The 19,068-nt window shown below is 49.7% G+C and overlaps 1 protein-coding gene across 1 annotated transcript; it reads left to right on the plus strand.

Moving 5' to 3' along the window:
• Positions 1–1,255: 1,255 nt before the first annotated feature.
• MYCN (MYCN proto-oncogene, bHLH transcription factor) lies at positions 1,256–7,163 on the plus strand. Its single transcript, XM_070380116.1, has 3 exons — positions 1,256–1,463; positions 2,681–3,584; positions 5,672–7,163. Exons 2-3 carry the CDS (start codon positions 2,798–2,800, stop codon positions 6,274–6,276), a joined length of 1,392 nt encoding a protein of 463 aa, XP_070236217.1. The 5' UTR covers positions 1,256–1,463; positions 2,681–2,797; the 3' UTR covers positions 6,277–7,163.
• The last annotated feature ends 11,905 nt before the right edge of the window (positions 7,164–19,068 follow it).

The following is a 19,068-nucleotide window of genomic DNA, read 5'->3' on the forward strand; positions in this document are numbered from 1 at the left end:
CAGGGTCTGGTAACTAACAATAGCTGACACTCAACACTCACCCTGTGCTGATGGGCACCGTTCTCAGTGCTTTCAAAACTATTTCTCAATAACAGCCCTGTGAGGTAAGCACCATTACTAACTCCATTTGGCAATTGAAGACACCAAGGCACAAAGAGTCTTGAGTAGTGGCAGCAGCCACTTACCCTTTTGCCTCCGACAACCGGGAGCCAAGATTTCCGAACCGGGGTTTGGGCTGCCGGAGTTGTGGACCACAACTCCTATGTGAACCTCATCCGCCTCCCCAGAATTCGGGCAATCCCTGGTTTTTGACAGGCTAACTCGGGAGCCCGTGGGAACGTTTTGGGGAGCCTCTCGCCCATTCCCTGCGGAAGCGGGCCCAAGCCGCCGTCCTCGGTGGTGGGGATATGTTGACAGGGCGGCGGGAGGACGCCGGTGGCCCTGCTCCGAGCCCCTCCCCGCCCCCCCGAGACCAGGCCCAGCAGCTCCGCTTTCTGCGCGGTCTCCGCGAGGTGTCGCCTTCGGCCGAAGAAACCACCGCTGCGCCACCCTCGTCGCCCGCAGTTATTTATTTATTTATTTTCAAACAAGGGGGCGCCCCTCTCCTTTCAATTTAAAACTAGAAAAACCTCCGGCGGTCTCGTTCCTAAATGGGCGCGTCCTTTCCCTCCCACTTTGCACCCTGGCTCCCGCCTCCCTTCCGAGATCACCCACGAGCAACCACCCACTTCCCCGCCCTCCCCCCTCCCCCCTACTGCCCGGCTGGACGTTGGCCTCGAGCTCAGCTGCACACACGCGCCGTCGAAGCGGGGGATGGGTTAGGAGCCTCTGAACTGTCCCCGACCACCTCCCGCCCCAACCCCGCAACCTCAACCAACACCCCCCGAGCCCTCCGGAAAAATTTTTTTTTCTTTTTTTAAATGCCGAGCAATGGCCAGCCCCGCGGGTTGGGTGCGGCATTGCACAGCTCGATTCGCAGCTGGTCCGCAGAGTGCACCCGGTGCAAGCCCGGGGGTCTAAAAGGGCGGGAGGAGCACGCCCCGGGCTTCCCAGCTTTGCAGCCTCCGTTCTGCAAAGAAGAAAAGCAAGTGGCTTTTGGCGCGAAAGCCTTGGCGCCTCCCCTGATTTTTATGGAAATCAAGAGGGCGGGGTAAAGCCGCTCTCCTCTGCCTTTCTCCCTCCCCCTTGTCTGTGCCGCAGCCCCCTTCTCTCCCCACCCCCCGGGTGTGTCAGATTTTTCAGTTAATAATATCCCCCGAGCTTCAAAGCGCAGCCAGTGACAGTCATCTGTCTGGACGCGCTGGGTGGATGCGGGGGGCTCCTGGGAACTGGGCTGGAGCCGAGCTCGCTCTAGCCAGGCGCAAGCGCGCACGGACTGCAGCCACCCGAGGACCACCCCCGCCCCTGGCCACCCGGGGACCCCCGCACAGAATCGCCTCCGGATCCCCGGCAGTCGGCGGGAGGTAAGGACAGGCGCCCCGGGAGCGGCGAGCGCGGCGGGAAGGCAAGCCCTGGACGGGGATCGCGGCTGACGCACCGGGGGCCCGAATATGCCCGGGGGACTGCTTCCGAAACAAAACCATCTCGGGGTTTTCCCTGAAAAGCCAGTTCCACTCCCGAAGGCTCCGGGACTGGAGAGACCCGCCCTGATCCCTCTACTGCCCTTGCCAGGGGGGTGTAATGGCTTCATCGAAAGGAAATTCACCCTTCTCTAGAACGTTTGTCTGCATCTGAGCTGATGGGGAGCCGGTGCGTCCCCACCCCGAAACTGGGTTCGTCTCCAAATGGTGCCCCCAGAGGAAGACGAAAAGGGTTCAGCAGGGCGAGGCCGATGCGGTGGTAATCTGGGTCACGGCTGCTCCAGCTCGGAGGAGACAGCGGCTCTCCGCGAGACCCTCTCCGCGCTGGTGCCCCTGAACCGTTCCCAGGAACTGGGGTTCAGCCTCTCTCAGGAAGAGGGCGTACTTGGGGGTTTGGAGCAGCGGGGGTGGGGTTAGAGACGTTCAGAATCAGCTATTGGCAGTACTCTGCCTGCAGCCAGTGACTGCTGGGGGCGTCTCATCAAATTTGGGGGGGGGGAAGGGATTCAGGATTGGGGTGCCTGTTGTTGGGCTCGGTCTAAAGAAAGGATTTTTTCCATTTGCAAAGTTGCCTGAATTCCCGCCCCCCCGGCTTCCCCCGCTATTGCCTGCGGTCCGGAGGTGGCAATTTTACAAAGGAGGAATTGAGGGTACTCTTAAATCCTATACCCAGTTGCTGGGTTGGAGGCCTGGGCTTCCTCTGAGCAGCTGGCCCTACTTAGGTGCCACCGGGGCTGTCTGCGAGCTGGTGGGAGCTAGAACTCTGCAGCCTTGAACAGCCCCTTCCCCCAGGCAGCGCCTGGTGTGAATGAAATGGCAGTTTCCAAAGTTGCAGAGCCAGGCCACCACCCCCCGCATCTGCATGCCCCCTCCCACCCCTGTCGTAGACAGCTTGTACACAAAAGGAGGGAGGGAGAGAGCGAGAGACACAACTTCCTCCACCTTCGGGAGCGCTGGGCGGAGTGGGGGGCTTGGAGGGGAGACTGAGGAACCGAGGAAGAGGGGGTGACCGCTGCCTGTCGTCCCCCCCCCACACACTCCCCCAACCCCGCATCCGGCTCCGCTTGCCAACCCTCTCCTGGTGTGTCTGCCGGTTGCAGTGTTGGAGGTTGGCGCGGGCCCCCGCCCTCCACGCCCCCCACGGGAAGGAAGCACCCCCCGAACTAAAAAGAGCGGAGCGGAAAGAAGCCCTCATTCGGGGGCCAGGAGGCGAGCCGATGCCGAGCTGCACCGCGTCCACCATGCCGGGCATGATCTGCAAGAACCCAGACCTCGAGTTTGACTCGCTGCAGCCCTGCTTCTACCCGGACGAAGATGACTTCTACTTCGGCGGCCCCGACTCGACCCCCCCGGGGGAGGACATCTGGAAGAAGTTTGAGCTTTTGCCCACGCCCCCGCTGTCGCCCAGCCGTGCCTTCCCGGAGCACAGCCCCGAGCCCCCGAACTGGGCCACCGAGATGCTGCTGCCCGAGGCCGATCTGTGGGGCAACCCGGCCGAGGAGGACGCGTTCGGCCTGGGGGGTCTGGGCGGTCTCACCCCCAACCCGGTCATCCTCCAGGACTGCATGTGGAGCGGCTTCTCGGCCCGCGAGAAGCTGGAGCGCGCGGTGAGCGAGAAGCTGCAGCACGGCCGGCCGCCCGCCGCGGGGCCCGCAGCCCCGGCCCCGGGCGCCCCCAGCCCCCCGGGCCGCGGCCACGGAGCCGCGGCAGCCGGGCCGGGCCGCCCCGGGGCCGCCCTACCCGCCGAGCTCGCCCACCCGGCCGCCGAGTGCGTGGATCCCGCCGTGGTCTTCCCGTTCCCGGTGAACAAGCGCGAGCCCGCGCCCGTGCCCGCCTCCCCAGCCAATGCCCCGGCGGCAGGCGCCGCGGTCGCTTCGGGGGCCGGCAGTGCAGCCCCGGCGGCCGCCCCTGTAGTCGCCCTTCCGCGCACCGGCGGCCGCCTGGCCAGCGCCAGTGACCACAAGGCCCTCAGCACCTCCGGAGAGGACACCCTGAGCGACTCAGGTAAAGCGGGAGCCAGGGTCCGGCTGCCTCCTTGGGGCGCTGGGGCTGGGGTGGCCCCCCCGTTTGTGGTTCACGAGTTCTGGCTTTGGGAGAGGGTATTTTGGAGACAGTACTGATGGCTGAGAGGTTAGGTTTTTCCCAGGCCCATCCCCAGGGTTTGGAGGAGAGGGTGAGTGAAAGCTGTGTTCTCCAGCCTCTCCTTAACTGAAGTTCCTTCAGCTCCCTCCGGGAGACTGATTCCATCACTGGCCCCCACCCTGTCCCGCATCTCTCTTGGCAGCGTTCCCTCCGAGGGTGGGGGGAAAATTAGGAAAAGTTGAGTGGTTAAAGCCGAGTTGGGGTTCAGGGGGCCGCAGGGTGCATTGCTTGGACAGAAACCTGTTAGCCCAAGGGGTGAAAAAGGACAGACACAGGTCAGGGGTGGAGAGACCCTCCATAAAGGGCAAGCCTGTGCAAAATCCTATTAAGGGTGCAGGAAGTTAAGGGGCATTGCACAAATAGCGAGTACCGATTTTATTTTTTATTTTTTCAAACCTCCGTACCTTCGCTCTGTCTGGGTGGTGGGCTATTTGCTTCTGGTTGGTCGCCAGCAGGCGGCGATATGCTGGCCAGCGGGCGGGCGAGGATCGGAAAGGCTGGGGGTGGTGGTGGGGCCACCCCCTTCATTGAGCAGCTGGCGGCAAGTACCACAGCGGTTGTGTGCATTCTCAAGGGACTGCCTCTTTACAGTGTGCAGTGAAAACCGGCCGAGTTTTGTCTTCTAGCCAAAATTCTAGGACTAATTTCAGATCCGAGTTGTTTTCTGTAACCCAGTGCCCTTCAAAGGTGAGGGCGGGCGCTTAGCCGGCTGTCTAGGAATGCACACACCCTGGAGCACTCATTGATTAGTTCTATTGTGTGCCTGCTGCTGAAACTGAAGGGTAGGGTTAAAACCAAGATTTTGCCTGGAAGTGAAGCACTCTACCCAAATACTGGAATAGCTCTTGTCCCTGGAGCTGGGAGCCTTGGACCTTTGAAATCCAGTGTTTTCAGAATACAGATGCATAAAAAGCCTAAATTTCCTTTGGGGCTGAGGACAGATTGGTCCCAGGCTCCTGGAAGGAAACTTGGTGATAAGCCTCCAGTTTGAACGGGTCTGCCCCTTTAATGTCTGTGCCTTGACAGCTTTCGGTGAGGAAGCACTTCCTTCCAACAGCTGTCTTCTTGGCAGAAAACCAAAACATTGGCTTAAAGGGACCCACAGACTGGAACAGCCTCACATTTCGGCTTTAGAACAAATCCCACAATTGTTCAGCTTTCCGGTCCCCTTCAGATCAAGCCGAAGATGTGTTTTGATTTTCATGCTTGCATTTTAAACAATAATTTTCTATCCAAGCCTGGTAGTAAATGAAAAGGGGGGGGGGTGGTAAATGAAAATGGACACACGATGCTTCATGTTCTTGTGGGTGTTGTTTGGTGGTGACTGAGAAGAGGTGCCCCACTATTTGGGTTTAGAGCTCCAATGGATTACAACTTTGCAGTTAAGGTCTAATCTTTGTTAGTTGAAAAACTGCTTACTGTATAGAACTCATGTTCATGGAAGACAAGGTATTTTTTCTTCCTTAGTTAATTAAATTGTTCTTTAAGTTTATTTGACTTAAAAATCAAACTCCATCATGTGTAAGTAGTGGCTAGCTGAGGCTCCTAAAATGAGAAGTGTCAGTTAAGTATGGAGATGGAAATATAAATAAGTCTACGGGACAGACTAGTGACGATGATGAAAGCTTACTGTTTATTGAGCTTCTGTCTATATATTATCCCTTCAACTCAATCTATGGTGTCATTCCCCATTTCATTGCTGGGAAAACTGTGATGAAGCCAGGATTCTGTCTTGACTCCAAAGCCAAGGTTCTTTTAGTTTCTGCCACCCACTCAAGCTTGAATGGAGGATGAGGATGGGCAGGGGAAAAGTATATACATCTCTGTTCAGAGACTAATGCTGATGGATCAGTAATAACAGACCACGTGCCAGGCCTACCTTGTGAGACTGTGTATATTTCATTCCTATGTGTCTTACCTTGAGAATAACTCTCATCTTGTTCTCAAAGATGATGAAGACGAGGAGGAGGAAGACGAAGAGGAGGAGATCGATGTGGTGACCGTGGAGAAGCGGCGGTCGTCCTCCAGCAGCAAGGCTGTCACCACCTTCACCATCACCGTTCGTCCCAAGAGCGCAGCCCTGGGCCCCGGGAGGGCTGCGTCAGGGGAGCTGATCCTCAAACGTTGCGTCCCCATCCACCAGCAGCACAACTATGCCGCCCCATCACCCTACGTGGAGAGCGAGGAGGCACCCCCCCAGAAGAAGATCAAGAGCGAAGCCTCCCCACGGCCCCTCAAGAGTGTCCCCCCGCCCAAGGCTAAGAGCTTGAGCCCCCGCAACTCTGACTCGGAGGACAGCGAGCGCCGTCGGAACCACAACATCCTGGAGCGCCAGCGCCGCAATGACCTGCGCTCCAGCTTTCTCACGCTCAGGGACCACGTGCCAGAGCTGGTGAAGAACGAGAAGGCCGCCAAAGTGGTCATTTTGAAAAAGGCCACCGAGTACGTCCACTCCCTCCAGGCCGAGGAGCACCAGCTTCTGCTGGAGAAGGAGAAGCTGCAGGCCAGACAGCAGCAGTTGCTAAAGAAAATTGAACACGCTCGGACTTGCTGAATGCATCTCAGAACTGGACAGTCACTGCCACTTTGCACATTTTGATTTTTTTTTTTTTAAACAAACCTTGTGTTGACATTAAGAATGTTGGTTTACTTTCAAATCGGTCCCCCGTCGAGTTCAGATCTGGGGTGGGGAGCAGGACACGAGGGGTCCTACCAGGACCTGCATTGGTGGGATGCTGGTGACCCTGGCGGCTTTCCTGTGCGTCACTTCTGAGACAGCGGTTGAAGCCTGTGACCGTTGGGAGCCTTCTGGGGCTGTTGAAGTCACCTTGTTTGTTCCAAGTTTCCAGACAGAAAGTCATTCCTTCTTTTTCAAATGGTGCTTAAGTTCCAGCCGATGCCACGTGGGGGTTTGCCACTGATACCCCTGGGGAACATTTCTGTAAATACCATGGACACACCTGCCTTTTTGTATACATCCTGGGTAATGAGAGGTGGCTTTTGCGGCCAGTATTAGACTGGAAGTTCACACCTAAGTACTGTAATACCTCAATGTTTGAGGAGCATGTTTTGTATACAAATATATTGTTAATCTCTGTTATGTACTGTACTAATTCTTAAACTGCCTGTATACTTTAGTATGATGCTGATACATAACTAAATTTGATACTTATATTTTCGTATGAAAATGAGTTGTGAAAGTTTTGAGTAGATATTACTTTATCACTTTTTGAACTAAGAAACTTTTGTAAAGAAATTTACTATATATATATGCCTTTTTCCTAGCCTGTTTCTTCCTGTTAATGTATTTGTTCATGTTTGGTGCATAGAACTGGGTAAATGCAAAGTTCTGTGTTTTAATTTCTTCAAAATGTATATATTTAGTGCTGCATCTTATAGCACTTTGAAATACCTCATGTTTATGAAAATAAATAGCAATTAAATGATGCAACATTTTTTTTTTCCTTAATAGCAATGGTTAAACTCTTAGCTCTTAGGCAGTGATTGTAAAGAGCACATAATCTAGAGAGGGAACTTGGTTTTCCACAGATAAATTGCCATTGTCCCCCCTTGGTGGGGAGGATACTGAGCTTAGGAAGGTTATGAGCTTTCTCCCAAATTATACAATATCGATATGTTATTAGTGATTATATGTGCTACCAATAGCATCGTATAGTTTAAAAACATTTTCCTGTGTTGTTTAGTCACTAGGTCATATCTGACTCTGCGACCCCATGGACTACAGCACACCAGGCTTCCCTGTCCTTCACTGTCTCCTGGAGTTTGCTCAAATTCATATCCATTGAGTCAGTGGTGCTATCTAACCATCTCATCCTCTGCCATCCTCTTCTCCTTTTGCTTTAAATCTTTCCCAGCATCAGGGTCCTTTTAACTAAACAGCTGGGACATCAGATTCTTTAGAATGAGAAGTAAAATTAAGGCCCCGAGTTCTGCAAATTGGTTGTGTTTGGTGTTGGTAACCTTTGTTCTGTTAGCTGATGGCATTATATTTTGGCATAAAGTATATGTAGTTGGTCTCCAAGAAGAAAGCTCTGGTCAGAATTTACTAAGCTAAGGCATTGTAGCCAAATAAGGATGGAGTTGGTCCCTCCCCTCAAAAAGCTAACTGATGTGTGGTGTGACAACTGTGTGGCCCCAATCAAGTGCCCCATCCCTTCAGGAGAGGCACTGGGGTATGAGTGTAGCTCTGTCTGCTTGACACTCCTGTTAGTTTGGACTAGCCTATGGAAGCAGCATTAACCTTTGCAGGTTCTGGAGTCTGGGGAACGGGGATAACAATGAAGCTAGGGGGCAATTTCACAGTTTCCCTCATGGGAGGTGATATCCTTATTGAGGAGGTGTTCAGCTTCTCAGAATAGAGCCTACAAATATTTCTCTTAGGTGATGGTGGTATTCAAGGCCATTTCTCTAAGGTTTCATTCATCTCAGATAGGAGCTTTGTACTGAAAAGACCTCTGCTCAGAAGAAAACAGGTCCAGGAATGAGAAAGAGCTTTGCTTGCCTGGGCCATGTGGGTCTCCAGCTGCTTTGGCCATGTTACATAGTTCAGGGCAGTTTAGAATTTGAGGTCCTCCCCCGCCCCCACCAGCTTTTCAGCCACATTTCCTAAGAGGCTGGTGGTATTGCCAATGGTCAGACCATGTTGAAATCTTTTTACTCCTTAATCTCCCTCCTTGCCCCCATCCCCACACTAGAAAGTAACACCCTTTGAAAGTCCTTTCTGAATTGTCATTCAAAAAGACTTCCCATCTATTTGCATTTTACTGGCCCCAAATCTCCCTGCAGTCTGTATTTTGTCTGTACCCATGAGCCAAGAGACCTCAGATTCTTAAAACTCAACTCAGTCATCCCAATTTCTGTTTGTTGCGATTCCATAAGGTGCTACAGAAGTGTTTCAGATGACTGGAACTACAGCCCTGGCGGAGGTTAAACCATTGAGATGAATGAGGCCCTAGATTGGCATTTCTACCAGGCTTCATTTTTGCTCTGGCTGCTGGGAATCTCAGAGCCAAATTCCATTTCAAATTTTACACACTTAGTGCCCATTCTCTCTTCTAAATGTTTATGATCTGTTTTTCATTGTTAGTTTAACAACCTTTTTAATAATGTTCTCTATGCTACCTTAAAGAGAACTTTTTGCTTTAGGTGGATCAAAAATATGTATTAAAACATTAAAACTACAATAAAATACCTCTTATTTGCCACTGGGAAAGTGCCACCCAATTTAGCTCTGCAATTATCTAAAAAGTAATTGCTGTAGTCACAGAAGAATTGAACCACTCCTTTCAATAACATGAGAGACCCTCTGCATTCCAAGAGCAGTTGTGAGACTGAGAAACCACTCTACTGGTTAGATCAATAAATCATAGGACTTGGAGGGATTGTGGAGGTCATCTCGTTGCATTACTTCATTTTATGGAATGGGCTTATAGGACCCCACGTCAAATTAGTGGCATCACCTGGGACTGGAGTTTTCTGATAATCAACCCCATGTTCTTCCATGCTGTTGGCTTTCCCCACACTCATATGGTGGCTTCCTTACCTCCTGGTTCACCGATCCATCTACAGAGTGTTTCCATATTAGTCCTAGCTAGCTCACCCTGCACAAAAACTTCCAATGCTTCCCCACCACTTCCAGCAGTGGTTCCCAACCTTTTTTGGCACCAGGGATGGATTTCATGGAAGACAACTGGGAGGGATGGTTTCAGGATGATTCAAGTGCATTACATTTATTGTGCATTTTATTTCTAATCTAATGCTGCCCCTGATCTGGCAGGAGGTACCAGTCCAAGGCCTGGAGGTTGGGGATCTCTGACTGAATCCAAATCTTCAGCCCAGCTCGCGAGGCTGCTTCCACCCTGGACACCAGCTCCATCACCCCTCCTCCACAGACACCACTCCTTCCAACCACACGCTCATGGTCTCTCACCTCCGACTTGTCCCACTATATTCCTTCCTCTTGGGTTACCCAGTTTCCGTTTATTGAAATATTTTTCAACCTTGAATGGCAAATGCAACATCACCTCCTTCAGGGAGCATTTCTCATATCCAAAGTGGAGGGTGGGGGGAGTGGCGGGTAGGTGTTCAGCTCCTAATCCCTCATTACCTCTGAAGAGAGAAGAGCTATCTTCATCACCCTCCCGGAACTCCTTGACCATTAAGTGAAAGTTGCTTAGTTGTGTCCAACTCTTTGTGACCCCATGGTCTATACAGTCCATGGAATTCTCCAGGCCAGAATACTGGAGTGGGTGGCCAATCCCTTCTCCAGGGGATCTTCCCAACCCAGGGATCGAACCAAGGTCTCCTACATTGCAGGCGGATTCTTTACCAGCTGAGCTACCTCCCTTAAAGCAAGTACAACATTCTGTCCACCTCTGATTCTTCAGCCCTGGCCAGGTGGCTGGCAGATGACAGGGCCTTGGCAGAAGCTGGTAGAAGGGCTGATGGCTGAGTAGGCAGCAGAGGAAGGAACACAGTGAGAACCATTATGGAGTGCCTCCTGCCAACTGGGTTCGCAAGCTCTTGGGCTAACTCCTGTCAGGGAAGCAGATCCACTGGGCATCAGTTAACCTTGGAAACTGACTGCTGGAAGTGAAAATAGAGCACACACGGGAGGCCTGTCTTCAGGGAGCCCACAGTCTGGAATCAAGTCCTTGGTGGGAAGTATATCACCAACTTTGGTTGATCCAAAGTCTGTGAGGGGTCCCGTGGCTGAATCAGCTTCCTCCAGGCTCCCGGTATGGAGCTTGCTATTGGAGGGAGCTGGTTTGCTGGTCTACCGTGGGCCTAAGAAGTCTTTACACTCATCTGAGGCCACAGGTCCCCTGTGCTGTAGTGACAGTGGTTCCAGTCTTCCCACCTCTGTGTAGCATCTGAGAGATCACCCAAGTTTTTATACCCGAGTCTCACAATTCTCCAGGAGTGCTGGCCAATTCATTCTATACCTGTGTTGGCAACTGGGTCTTCTGGGTTTGACTCTTTCATCCCCATAATGGCTGTCTTTCGAAAATCCTAATTTGGGTTGGGTTTGGATTGTCTTTAGAATCAGAGGTTATTATATTTGGAAGCAGCTTACCTGGTGGCTCAGATGGTAAAGAATCTGCCTGCAGTTCAGGAGGCCCAGGTTCGATCCCTGGGTTGGGAAGATCCCCTGGAGAAGGAAATGGCATCCCACTCCAGGATTCTTGCCTGGAGAATTCCATGGACAGAGGAGCCTGGTGGGCTACAGTCCATGGGGTCACAAAGTCAGAGACGACTGAGTGACTAACACTAGCAGCCATTAAGCTCGGTGTCCCATTTCAGAGGTGGAACACTGGATGAGAAAGTAGTAGATGGTCCGCTCACTTTTCTTTTTCCTTTCTTCATTTCTCTCCTTCCCATCCTCCCCTCTTCCTTCTGTTCCTTCTCTCTTTCATAGCAAACATTTACTTCACACCCACCAAGCACAGATCCAGGAGCTTGGAAGACATCAGTGAACAAGAGACAAAATTCCCCCAAATCCATGATTTAGGGAGCTTATATTCTCGGAGAGAGTGACAACAGTAAAAAAGAAAGAAAATAATCAACTAAATTAAATAGCATTGAATAAGGTGGTGAATGCTGTGAAAGTAGAACAGGATGGAGGAATTCTAAGGTGCCACAGCAGGAGGGAAGAGAGTTGCAGTTTAGAGTAGAGTGATCTGGAAGTTTCCGTGGAGCTGAGGGGCAGGGTCAGCCGAGAGCACCCTGGGGCACAGTTGTGCCCTCAGTCTTCCCAGTTCAAGGCTCTTCCTTCTGCATCTTCCTCTGGATGTCTGCAACGTTGCCCCAATAACGTCTTCTTTCCAACCCCAAAGGGAAGCAGGAGAAAGCCGTAGTTGAGTGTGCTCTAGAGTTAAAGCGTACGGTTTGAATCCGACTCCCACAGAAAAGCACTGGGCTGTGTCGTTTCCCCACAGGCACTTTAGGGTTGAAGGCACCATGTACTTCGCCTGGGCTTCTGGGGGATTTCAGAAATTAGCTAACGCATGGCACGTGGAATAGTGCCTGGTGCATGCTGGGAACGATGTACATCTATTCAATAATCTGATTTCTTGTTAACAGAAACCTTCCTTTCTCCATTTCCCTAGTATGTTACTAGGGAAAAGAATCTTTTAAAAAAAAAGCTTTGCTGGTAGAACAAATTCACAAGCCTGCACTTAACAAGAACTTTGCAGACTTTTGTTCCTCAATAGAGGCCTTACAAAACCTGAAAACGGGTACCTTGGAAACAAATGAATGTGAGCTTTGAAGCCTATTTTAAGATGAAGCCTAGGAATTTGAGTGTGGCAGAACATCGACGCCTTCTACAATGGTTTATTAGTTTTCCTTACTTGTAAAGGAAATCTCTTCATAGGCCACTGACCAGAGTTACCTGATCTCTTTTGATATTGGCGTATCCTGCTACAAGACATTCATCCTGAAACCTTTGACCAGGAGAAGTAACAGAGCCTTTTTATGGCTGAAGCAGACAAACCCATGGTACAATGCATATCGGGAGAACACACACAGCCATACCCCTGTGTTAAACACAGCCGGGGTGCTGTGAGATGCGGCCTAAAGAGGCAAGGCGAAATCAATTTTCTTCTGCCTTTCAGCAACCCCAAGAATTTCAGCAGGCTTTGGGGAGGTGGTTTGCAAGAGATAAGTCTATTTTTTCACAAATCCATAGCTTGTTACCCATTGAATTTTGGATCTTATGTTACCGTCCACTATTTTCCTGAAGGGGACCATGAAAGCAGTCCTTTCACCCTACAGAGTGATGTTACCTGTGGACTGGAAGGCAACTCTGGGAAATAAAAATACTTGTTTGGGGCTTGGATCTTAGCTCAGTTATTCGCTATTTGCAGTCTTGGCACAGGAGGTAAGCGATTGGTTCTCTATTGTCTTGTCTGGAAGTGAAAGGGGTTTGAGTTGGTGATTTCCAGGGCTCCATTTCAGTTCTTCTTCTTCTTTTTTTTAATCTTTTGATAATTTTGTATTTTGCTTTTTTTTTTCTTTTCTTTTTAGCAACACCATGCACCAAGATCTTCCCCAACCAGGGATTGAATCTGTGACCTTTGCTTTGGGAAAGAGGGGTCTTAACCTCTAGGCTGCCAGGGAAGTCCTTTCAGTTCTAAGGAGAGTCATTGAATTTGGGGAGTGCCTGAAGCCTTGAATTGCTACAAATATCTGCAGTGCTTGGGAACTTTCTCCAGTCTCCAGGAAGCTCTGGGTGAAAAGCAGGACTAGGCTTTACCATTTATTCAGTCTGTGGCTGAGGGTAAGCCACCTCCCTCTGCCTCTCACTTTCTGTAACTCTCAAACAACAATAGCAATCATCACCCCCAAGGTTCTAATAGGGAATGCCATACAGTGTATGAAGAATGGGACAGCACTGGGGAATCTTCTATGAGTTCCTATTGCCGCAGTCAGCTCTTATTCAGCATGTGCCTTTTACTTCATTGTTTGCTTTCTGGATTCATCTCTAAGTAGGTTTCCCCCAGCTAGGATACACCTTTAAAGGCAATAGGCATATCTCTGATTGCCCTGCTCCATGGTACCTTTAACAAGTAACTGTCCCATAATAGTCAATAATTATTACCAGCGAAAAGACTTGACTCATTGTTCACAGCCAGCTAGAGATTCTCAATTTGTGCAACTGGATACACAGGCTTGTCTCATATGGAACTAGAGAAAACGATGATAAATTCAATTCTTAATTGTGTTGCTCAAATGAAAGCAGAATATGATAACAGACAGCTAATACCTTGAGTATTCGCTTGGGTTGCTGTAGCCACTTTTCTTTGGCATAAAGCCAAGAAGAACAGGGAATTTATACAAATACTAGAGATTTGAAGATGCTCAAACTATAGTTAAGAGGCATTTTTGTTGACAAGGAGGGCAGGGTTGAGAGCAAAGTTTACTATTGTAAATGGTTGGTTTGCATTTGGATATGAAAGTAGATCTTTCTAATCCTAAACTGGTCCTTCTTCTGAATTCCCTGAACTAATATGTTATAGTTTCTCTTGAGGGAAAAACATCTTTCGACTAGAAACCCTGTTCCCCAAACATCTCATTAAAATAATTAAAATAATGAAGTCGGAGGTTTTCTCCGTGTCTTCTGGGTTGTTGTCTTGTAAACTTCCGGGATGCCAGTGAAGGCATTTCATTTGACAGTTCTGGGAGATCACTTCTCCTCTTTGGAAATTCCTCTGGGTAATATAAGTGCGCATGTCATTTAGTCACTGAGGTCTGAGCCTCCGTTACCGTTGGCTGCATGTGTGTGGAGGCTGCTGTGTTGTATGTGGCTGTGGGTTCCTCTGGTTGGCCAATCCCAGGAGCACTTTTTTCTTGTCCACTGTGATGAACCACAATGTGAACATGTTGGAGCAAAGAAGCAACATTTAGCTCGAGTGCAAATTAAGCTCCCCCAACACACACTTCACTGGAGGAGGCATGGACGCTGAGGGCTGGGTAATTGGAGTAGAACCCACCATGGAAGGCTTACTGTGGTGCTCACTGCCACTCACATGTTGTCTCCACAGTGTTTCCATTTAAGAAGGAGAAGCCCTTTTTTGAGAGTTGACCTTTAAAGAAAGCTGAGCACTGAAGAATTAATGCTTTTGAACTGTGGTGTTGGAGAAGGACTCTTGAGAGTCCCTTGGACTGCAAGGAGATCCAACCAGTCCATCCTAAAGGAAATCAGCCCTGAATATTCATTGAAAGGACTGATGCTGAAGCTGAAACTCCAATACTTTGGCCACCTGATGCGAAGAATTGACTCATTTGAAAAGACCCTGATGCTGGGAAAGATTGAAGGCGGGAGGAGAAAGGGAGGACAGAGGATGAGATGGTTGGATGGCATCGTCAACTCAATGGACATGAGCTTGAGTAAACTCTGGGAGTTGGTGATGGACAGGAAAGCCTGGTGTGCTGCAGTCCATGGGGTCGCTAAGAGTTGGACATGGCTGAGTGACTGAACTGAACTGAACTGAGCCCTTTTGCAGGGATGTGGTATCTTCCCCCTACCCCCATCCCCCACCTTTACCTAGCATGATTGACTGGTCCCAGTCGGCTCATGACTGTCCCAGTTTTAAAGCTGAAAGTCCTGTGTCCCAGTAAACACCGAGTCTCTGGGCACATGGGAGTGGAGAGTTCCCATTGCTAAGCCTAACCCACACACCCTCAGGGCTTGCTGTGCTCTCACTGCAGGGTGGGACCAGCTTGGCCAGGCTAGCTGTGTAGGCCTGGAGGCTGAAGTTGGGACCCCCACCACACACAGCCTGAGGGCTCAACCAGCCCTGCAGAGTTCAAGGGCCTGGCAAGCAAAAATGGGCTGGAAAGAATATTGCTCTGGTGTCCAAGCACCGGGATTTGAACTCTGGAACCTCTGCTACGTGACCTGGAACAAGTCATCCTGAGGTTGTGGAAGGAGGAGAAATCTCTCTTTTCCTTTGGAGATGCTGTCAACCAGGAATGGGAAGATGGGAGGGTAACAAAGGCCGGGGACCCACATCCATTTGGCCAGCCCCCTCTACTTCTATCAGCTTCTGGGTCTCCTTCAAGATAATGATAATGATAACACTACTGATGATAATAAAAATGTTATGGAGGCGTGACCATGATGCTGGCTTCTGTCTTCTAGTCTGGCCCTTCTTGCATCCCCTTTATTTCTCAGGTCTTTGCAAGGAGCCAAAGGAGCAATTTTTAAATCACCAAATAATCCCAAGCAGTGAAGGCTTGGCCTTCCTAAAGCCATCTGGGGATGGACTGGTCCCAGAGACTGCCTGGGACACATGGTGTAAAATCCTCCACAAGACCCATTGGGGAGGTGTACTCTGTTACATCAGAGGAGCTGTAGTTCAGGCACCTAGACAGGGCTTGGGGCTTTGTTCTCTGGGTTGAAGACTCTGTGATGAAATTGCTGTTAACGTCATCTGTGAGATTCATGACTCCCGGGCTGGAGTTTTCCTTTTTATTGGCGGTTGTGAAACCATTTTGGAGAAGTCTGTTGAGGGGAAGGGTGGGTGGAAGAAGGATGGCATCCCTGAGGATTTGAAGGTGGGTTCTTTCACAGAATGAAGGAGAAGGCAAGTCAAATAGACCTTCTGCAAGTGAAAGTGTTAGTCACTAAGTCCTGTCAACTCTTTATGACCCCATGGACTGTAGCCCGCCAGGCGCCTCTGTCCGTGGGATGCTCCAGGCAGGAACACTGGAGTGGGTTGTCATGCTGTCCTCCAGGGGATCTTCCTGACCCAGGGATCAAACTCAGGTCTCATTGCAGGCAGATTCTTTACTGTCTGAGCCACCAGGAGAGACTTTAAGCACCTTTAAAAGAGATGTTTACATATATTTAGCTTTGGGGAGTCACCCTCAGTTAACTCCCAGGGATCAATAGTTTCCACATTCTGAAAATCCTTATTCAAGGGGCACAAGTGCCCAGCTGAAGATCCTCCCTTCCCAGGCCCCCTGAAGGGGAAAGAGTCTGTCATGTTAATGACATGTGCATATTATTAAGAGAAGGGACAAAGGGCCTGGAGCTTGGGAATGAGAGTTGATCTGGGGACTCTTCAATATGCAGATGGTACCCTTATTATAAATCTCATGCTGGAGGGCCCTGAGAGAGTCAGCTCTTAAGTGCAGAATGGCTGCAGTGTGGGGGTTCCCTCTCCACATCCCTACCTCCTCTGTAAAATGCTACTGCGATGCCTGTGAAGCATCGAAATACAATGTTGCTTTGATTTCTTGGAGCTTGAGGATTACAGAATGCCAGGCTCCCCAAGTCTCCTGAGCCACATAACATTTGCCCTTCCTGTACTAGGGCTCCACAACAAAATATAAAGCATTCAATGCCGTTCTAGTCAACCCTTTCAGGGATGGGACCTGTGGGCAGGTGAAGGAGATGAAGGGCTGGTGGGAAGAACAGTCATGGCTGCTGAGGACTCTGACCATCACCTGGGAAGGAAGGTGAGATGTGAATGCAGATAGTTTTCAGAGACTTGGGGTTGCAGGATGCACAAGAGAGCCTTCCCATAAAGGAGATGGTATGCAAGGTAGCCTTAAAGATGGGTGATTGGCATGAAGAGGAAAGGCAGGAAGACCATTCTGGGTTGAGGGGCAGCCTGAGTGGAGCTGCATGGAGGTATGAATGGAGTGTGTTTAGGGTACAAGTGCACACTGGGGCAGCAGGTGAGATGGATGGGTGGAGTCTAAGGACCACCTCCATGCAATGGGGAACTTGCCATGGGGTCTGAGGAGAGGGATTCACTTGGGTCTCACCTGACTCTGGAAGAACATATGAGCATATTTAATTCAATTCATTTCAGTCACTCAGTAGTGCCTGACTCTTTGTGACCCCATGGACTGCAGTGTGCCAGGCCTCTCTGTCCATCACCAACTCCTGGAGCTTGCTCAAACCCATGTCCATCAAGTTGGTGATACCATCCAACCATCTCATCCTCTGTCATCCCCTTCTCCTCTCACCTTCAATCTTTCCCAGCATCAGGGTCTTTTCTAAAGAATCAGTTCTTTGCATCAGGTGGCCAAAGTACTGGAGCTTCAACTTGAGCATCAGTCCTTCCAATGAACATTCAGGATTGATTTCCTTTAGGATGGACTGGTTGGATCTCCTTGCAGTCCAAGGGACTATCAAGAGTCTTCTCCAACATCACAGTTCAAAAGCATCAATTCTTTGATGCTCAGCCTTCTTTATGGTCCAACTCTCTTATCCATACATGACTACTGGAAAAACCATAGCTTTAACTAGACAGACCTTTGTTGGCATATATTTAAGCCATACAAAATTCCCTGGATGGTGTTTGTCAGCTTCAATAACTAGTAATCATCATGCTTGCTTCTCTTGGGGGAGTTCCTCAGCACTCCTGAGCTTGTGGGAGGAGCCCAGACCTTTGAGAGCCTCAGAATTGGCTCAGCAAGGCCACTGCTCACAGTTTCTTCTATGTCAAGCCTTGTTGACCTTGTGTTTTCTTTCTTCCCTCCACTCATCTTCTCACATCCAAAGCCCACACATCTTCCAGGAACCAGCTTTAAGGTCTCTCCTTCACAAAACTTCACACTGTAGACTTGTCTTCCCAGCCTCTAACCTCACCCGGTGTTTTTCCTGTATCATTTTGGGTTTGGGAAATGAAGGTAACTCGCTTCCTCCCAGCTATGGTCACTATGAAAAAAATTAGCCAATGAAGTATAAAAGAGAAACAAAAATATCACTAGTAACCCACCCTCCAGAGAGAACAACTATTAAAATGCTGGTGTACATCTTTCTAGATTTTTCCATAAACATGTAAATACATATGAATATGCCTGTTTGTTTTGTACCTTTATTAGGTCATGAATTATTTTTTTATTATGTCTTATCTCTCTTACTAGGGGTAAGAGGCTCTCTGGCCTTTGTTCTGTATTTTCTAGAATGAATTTTGCACATAGTAGGCAAGCAGCAAGTGATGAATGAATGATTGAATGTGTCTCTCTATATTGTGTGTGAGCTCATGCTCAGTCACTCGGTTGTGTCCGACTCTTTGTGGCCCCATGGACTGAAGCCCACCAGATCCTCTGTCCATGGGATTCCCCAGGCAAGAATACTGGAGTGGGTTGCCATTTCCTCCTCCAGGGGATCTTCCTGACCCAGGGATCGAACCAGTGTCTCCTGCACCTCCTGCATTGAAAGGCAGATTCTTTTACCACTGAGCCACCTGGGAAACCTCTCTCTAAACTGTATCTTTCTGTAAAATGAAGGTTTTGGATTGTGTTATGTTTGAAGTCATTCTTGTTCCCATCTGTAGATTTCTGGTTCTTACGTGTCTGTGGTGGATGAAAGAATCTTCTTAAAATCTGGCTGCTGGGTATGTTCTTTTTAGCCCCTACATTGTTATGTCCCCAGACTAAAAGGAGATCAAACGATGACTACATGCACTCACACTGTGTCCATACAAAATCTAAAAACCACTTGGATTGGTGGGAACAGTTCTCTCTTTTTTTTTGTCTTACCCCAAATGACAGATTTGGGGATATCAGCAGACACTTAGACTCTGAGAATAACAAATTTTGGTGGGGGAGGTTGTTGTGCTGGGTGTTTTGCTGTACATGGGCCTTTTCTAGGTCCAGTGAGCGGGGGCTACTTTCGTTGCAGTATATGGACTTCTCATTGCAGTGCGTTTCTCAGGTCCTAGAGCACAGGCTCAGTAGTTGTGGCGCAAAGGCTTAGTTGCTTTGAAACATGTAGGATCTTCCTGGACCAGGCATTGGACTGTGTCTCCTGCTTTGGCAGGCAGATTCCTATCTACCACATCACCAGGGAAGTCCAGAAACA

This window comes from Bos mutus, chromosome 11 (genome assembly GCF_027580195.1).
Source record: "Bos mutus isolate GX-2022 chromosome 11, NWIPB_WYAK_1.1, whole genome shotgun sequence".
Classification (NCBI taxonomy): domain Eukaryota; kingdom Metazoa; phylum Chordata; class Mammalia; order Artiodactyla; family Bovidae; genus Bos; species Bos mutus.

What these genes read in the sequence shown, in the direction of transcription:
- MYCN (XM_070380116.1), top strand. Translation starts at nt 2,798, where the DNA reads ATGCCGAGCTGCACCGCGTCCACCATGCCGGGCATGATCTGCAAGAAC. An exon ending in GGACACCCTGAGCGACTCAG is followed by an intron (nt 3,585 to 5,671) that starts GTAAAGCGGGAG and finishes TTGTTCTCAAAG; the next exon opens with ATGATGAAGACGAGGAGGAG.